Genomic DNA, 5,147 nt, shown 5'->3' on the forward strand with positions numbered 1-5,147 from the left:
TTATTCAGGTACAAGCTCTCCCTCCTCTGTGAGGACAGATCTGCATGTGTCCCCACCCCCCAATAGCTAGCAAACCAAAACAGTCCAGTGGAGCCTGAGCGGTGGGTGTTGCCTTCTGACACACTTCCGGTGATGTCAGGGGGTGTGGCATATGCAAATAAGTTATGCTAATGAGCTCCTGCACCTCTTTTTCTATGAAACGACTCCTGATCTTGAACCAGGCTACGCCACTAGTAAGAGGAAGCTGGCTAGCCCCTAGATAGGGTTGCCAACCTCCAGGGGGCACCCGGAGATCTCCCACTATCCCAACTGATCTCCAGCCAACCAAGATCTGTGCCCCGGGAGAAAATGGCTGCTTTGGAGGGTGGAGTCTATGGCATCATACCTTGCTGAGGTTCCTCCCCTCCTGGAATCCTGCCCTCCCCAGGCTCCACCCCCCAAAATCTCCAGGAATTTCCCAACCCAGAGCTGGCACCCCTTCCCCGAAACGCAGCCTGCCCCCGCAAGTCCTAAAATGGACAAGCAGGAGAAAGGAAGTGGAATTCTTTAGCAGAACAGACAGTTCGGGTAGGTCAGCCAGTCTACGGCTTTACATCGATAGCCTTCCCAAGGAACCCGTGTCCCCTCCCCGGAGACACCCTCGGCAAAAGAGCACCAGAGCGACCACGGCCTCCCCACAACCCCTCTGGGCGGACCTTCCCGCTCCCCTACCTGCCACACGCTTGATTCGACCTACTGCCTCCTCGTCTGTGGGAGTGGTTACGGGGCTCAGCACCTCCTCCAGGTGCGGCCCCCGCAAGTGCGTGTGGGGCCGTTTCCTCCGGCGCACCGTGGATTGCTTGCCTGCCTTCTCTTTGGGGGATTGTCGGTGAAGCTCGGCTAGGTATGTGCTCTCCGTTTTGGTCAGTTCACTCTCTGCCAAAGGAAAGACACATTCAACAAAGAAAGAGGATACCGATTTCATCTTGGGCAAAAAGGAGGTAAAGGCAGAGCCGGGGCAACCCGAGAAAGGGGCTTCTGGGTGGCAGCACCAAAACTTTGGAACTCCTTCCCCAGGGAGATTCGTCTGTCTCGTTTTAGTGTTCTCTTCTGCCAGAGGGTAAGGACACTTTTGTTCCATTTGGCATACATTTCTGTTCTGCCTTGCCACCCAAAGAGAGCCAGTTTGGTGGAGTGGTTAGGAACGCGGACTCTAATCTGGGAGAACCGGGTTTGATTCCCCACACCTCCCCATGCAGCTACTGGTGTGACCTTGGGTCAGTCACAAGTTCTCTCAGAGCTGTTCTCTCAAGAGCAGTCCTCGAGAGAGCTCTCTCAGCCCCACCTACCTCACAGGGTGTCTGCTGTGGGGAGGGGAAGGGAAAGGAGATTGTAAGCCGCTCTGAGACTCCTTTGGGTAGTGAAGGGCGGGGGTATAAATCCAAACTCTTATTCTTCTTCATACCCCCAACAACTGTCATTGGCCTTCCTCCCTGGTTTTGGTGTTGTGGGTTTATGAATTTATATACATTTCTGCATTGTTTTATATATTCTTCTAAATGCTGTCTTAATGTTCAAATGTTTTCATGTTCACCAGCTCGGGGACCCTATTTGAAGAAGATGAGCTGGTTTTTATACTCTGCCTTTCATGACCCGAAGGAGTCTAAGGACATCTTACAATCATCTTCCTTTCCTCTCCCCGCAACAGACACCCTGTGAAGTAGGTGGGGCTGAGCGAGCTCTGAGAGAACTGTGACTGGCCCAAGGTCACCCAGCTGGCTGCATGTGGAGGAGCAGCGGGGGAATCGAACCCGGTTCTCCAGATTAGAGTCCACCGCTCGTAACCACTACACCACACTGGCTCTCTTTGGGCGGGAAGGCAGCACAAAAATGTTTTAAATAAAATAACGGGGACTGTTTCTTATATAAATACATCACAACGGGTGGAAACTGATTCCCCCCACAATGGACCTGAATAATGTGCCCAAATGTACAGAGAATGATTTGGTGTAAGATGCGCATGGGGGTTCCGAAATGGGCCCCAGGAACAGTCAGGGACGCTTCGGTCACATTTTCCTTTTTCTGTGCCGAAAAATAAATAGGTTTTTAAAAATGCAAAATAAAATAAAGTTGCAAAATGCAAAAGAGAGCGAGTCGGAGATTCCCCCCCCCTCTTCAGCTTACACAGAAAAGCAGCGCAGAATCGAGACTCTCCAATCGAAAGGACTAGAGGAGGACTAGAGGTCGCAGTGGAGCCGGAGCGGCTGCTTCTGCTTCTGCTACAGGAGCGGCAGGCAAGGCCGACCCCCGACTTCCCCCATGCCCCACCAACCAAACTTTTCTGGCTGCGCTCCTGGTTGACCCTGCTAAGGTTCGGATAGGTGATATGATCAGGCTCAGCTGCGTCATCCAGGTCAGAGCAGCTTTGCCTGCTTAACACCAAGCTAAACCCAGTTCTCCGGATTAGAGTCCACTGCTCGTAACCACTACAACACACTGAGTTTTTTTGTCCGAGGGGGCAGCGCTCATCTCTGGTGGGGCATTGCCACAAAATGCCCCTGTGTCTATGGGCGGGGGGGGGTTTAAGTCCTGGTTATTATTTGAAGGGGAAGCCACCAAAGTCGTCTAGGGGTGCTACACAGAGGCAGGATTGAGACCTCTGTTCATCTCTGGCATTGAAACCCCACCAGGGGTCACCGTTCAGTCGACTGCGACTTAATGGCACTTTCCACCACCACCAGGCAAAGCTAAACCACTGATTTGGAGAAAAGCCTGGTAAAAGGGTTTCAGACAAATGAACAGCTCCTCAAGCCTGATTTTTGTGCTCATGGTGCCCACTTATGGTTACCACCACCCCTACCACCCCGCTGCCGATTAGCTGGCCAGGCGGGGGACTTACCAGGAGTGGGAGGAAGGCCTATGGCTTGTCACTGGCAACACAGTGATGTCACTTCCAGCATGCACCGGAAGTGAGGTCATTGTGTTTCCGGAAACACTCTGGTAATTGGGCAAAACCTCTATGGTAGAAGCCATTTTTACCACAGAGTTTTCCCTCAAATACCAAAGCATCACGGGCAACAAGACTTAGGCCTCCTTCCCACTCTTGGTAAATGTCCGTCCCTCCCGCCACCAGTTGCCAGGAGGAACTTGGCAACCCTATGCCCACTGAAAGCCTTGTTCTGGCACTCAAGAACATAAGAACTTAAGAGAAGCCATGTTGGATCAGGCCAATGGTCCATCCAGCCCAACACTCTGTGTCACACAGTAGCCAAAACCCAGGTGCCACCAGGAAGTCCACCAGTGGGGCCAGAACTCCAGAAGTCCTCCCACTATTGCCCCCCAAGAACCAAGAATGCAGAGCATCGCTGCCCCAGACAGAGTGTTCCCTCTATACCTTGTGGCTAAGAGCCACTGATGGACCTCTGCTCCATATGTTTATCGAATCCCCTCTTGAAGCTTGTAGCTGCTGCCACTTCCTGTGGCAGTGAACTCCACATGTTAATGACTCTTTGAGTGAAGAAGCATAAGAACAAACACACACAGCCCGTGGCACGTGGCTCTCACCTAAGTGGCGGAAATAATCGTCCAGGCCGCTCCAGAAGTTCTTCTCAATGAAGGATTTCACTAGCCCCCACGGCTGTTTCCTGTATCGTAGCTCCGTAGAAACCCTGGAAGAGGAGAGACTCTGGTCACTTCCCTGGAGCCACGGCGCTGCCCCACTCTAAACAGCGGTCACATCCAGTGTTCCCTCTAAGCTGAGTTAGTGTGAGCTAGCTCAGTTTTTTAGCCTCCAGCTCACACGGTTTTGTCTTAGCTCAGGAAGGGATGGCTCCAGAGCAACCTAAATTATGCAGTAGCCAAGTCACTCGCTCACAACCTTAATGCCAGTAGCTCACTAAGTAGGATTTTTGCTCACAAGACTCCACAGCTTAGAGGGAACATTGGTCACATCCAAACATCTGTATTTGGATTGGCCAACTGAAGTTGCCAGTTTGAAACATGGTATTTCTAGCCCTGACCTGGGTGGCCCCAGACTAGTCTGATCCCATCAGATCTCAGGAGCTAATCAGGGTCAGCCTTGGTCAGTATTTGGATGGGATACCCCCAAGGCCACCCGGGGTTGCTATGCAGAGGCAGGCAAGGGCAAACCACCTCAGTTCATCTCCTGCCTTGAAAACCATATGGGGTCGCCATAACTCATCTGCGACTTGAAGGCACTTTACACACATTTCTGGGAGACTGCAGGGTATGAAAATCAAGGAATAAAGGCCAGGCACAGGCAGGGAGAAAATGGGTCTCTCCCAGGGCCGTTGCTCCTTTCCCCCCTTCCCACTCCCAAATTAAAGGGATCGTCCTCCTTCGGTTTCTGGCACAGACGCCCTTAAAAATTAACAGCCGCCCTCCTTCCTCTCTAAGGACACGCAGACCGGCCTGCCCACCTGAGTCGGCATTTGTTTCTGGCGACACGCGTCAACGTGTAACGATTAATCGTGTAGAAATAATCGTGGTAGGGGACGTCGTGCGTTAGCACCTCTGCGTCTATCACGTAGCACTCGCTCTCTTGGCTCGCTTTGTACATTGTCTGGAGGGCGTGGAGAGAAGCGTGGAAGGACACAGGTTAGTTTGCTGAGGAAGACGCCGCGTGGGAAAGCATCTCTGGCAAGTGGTGCCGAGCCGTGCACTGCTCTCTGGAGTCTATGGGGGCAGGGCCTTCCGCCTTCCACATACTCACTTGAGTCTCAGTGACTGTGGCAGTTTTGGGGGCCAGAGGGTTGGTGAGGGTGATGGTGTAGAGGATAACTCGGCTCTGATTTCCAGTTTCTTGCTTCTTCCACGGATGAAAGACGATATCTGAGTAAAGAGAGAAAGAGACAGAGGGAGGGAGGGAGAGGCAGGGGGAAAGAGGGGGAGGGAGAAAGGGAGACAGAAGGAGAGAGGGGGGAGAGAGGGGGGAAGGAGGAGAAGAGGGAGGGAGAGAGATGGAGGGAGAGGCAGGGAGGGATAAAGGGGAGGAGGGAGGGAGAGAGGAAGGGAGGGAGGGTGGAGGGAGAGGGAAGGAGAGAGGGGGGAGGGAGAGAGAGGGAGGGAGGGGGAGAGAGAAGGCAGGAGGGGGAGGGGAGGGGAGAGGGAGAAGGAGGAAGAGAGTGGGAGAGGGAGGGAGGACGAAG

General features: G+C 53.1%; 1 protein-coding gene across 1 annotated transcript in view; it reads right to left on the bottom strand.

The window, feature by feature from the left end:
• GRAMD1B (GRAM domain containing 1B) overlaps nucleotides 1-5,147 on the bottom strand; it is a 41,060-nt gene that overhangs the window by 12,020 nt on the left and 23,893 nt on the right. Inside the window, exons 10-13 of the mRNA XM_015423444.1 lie at nucleotides 4,712-4,830; nucleotides 4,419-4,561; nucleotides 3,544-3,647; nucleotides 712-915 (exon numbers count right to left, since the gene is read on the bottom strand). Of these exons, the coding sequence (XP_015278930.1) occupies nucleotides 712-915; nucleotides 3,544-3,647; nucleotides 4,419-4,561; nucleotides 4,712-4,830 (570 nt within the window). The remainder of the gene's footprint in view (nucleotides 1-711; nucleotides 916-3,543; nucleotides 3,648-4,418; nucleotides 4,562-4,711; nucleotides 4,831-5,147) is intronic.

The sequence above is a fragment of the Gekko japonicus genome, unplaced genomic scaffold (genome assembly GCF_001447785.1).
Source record: "Gekko japonicus isolate JY-2015 unplaced genomic scaffold, Gekko_japonicus_V1.1 scaffold2195, whole genome shotgun sequence".
Taxonomy (NCBI): domain Eukaryota; kingdom Metazoa; phylum Chordata; class Lepidosauria; order Squamata; family Gekkonidae; genus Gekko; species Gekko japonicus.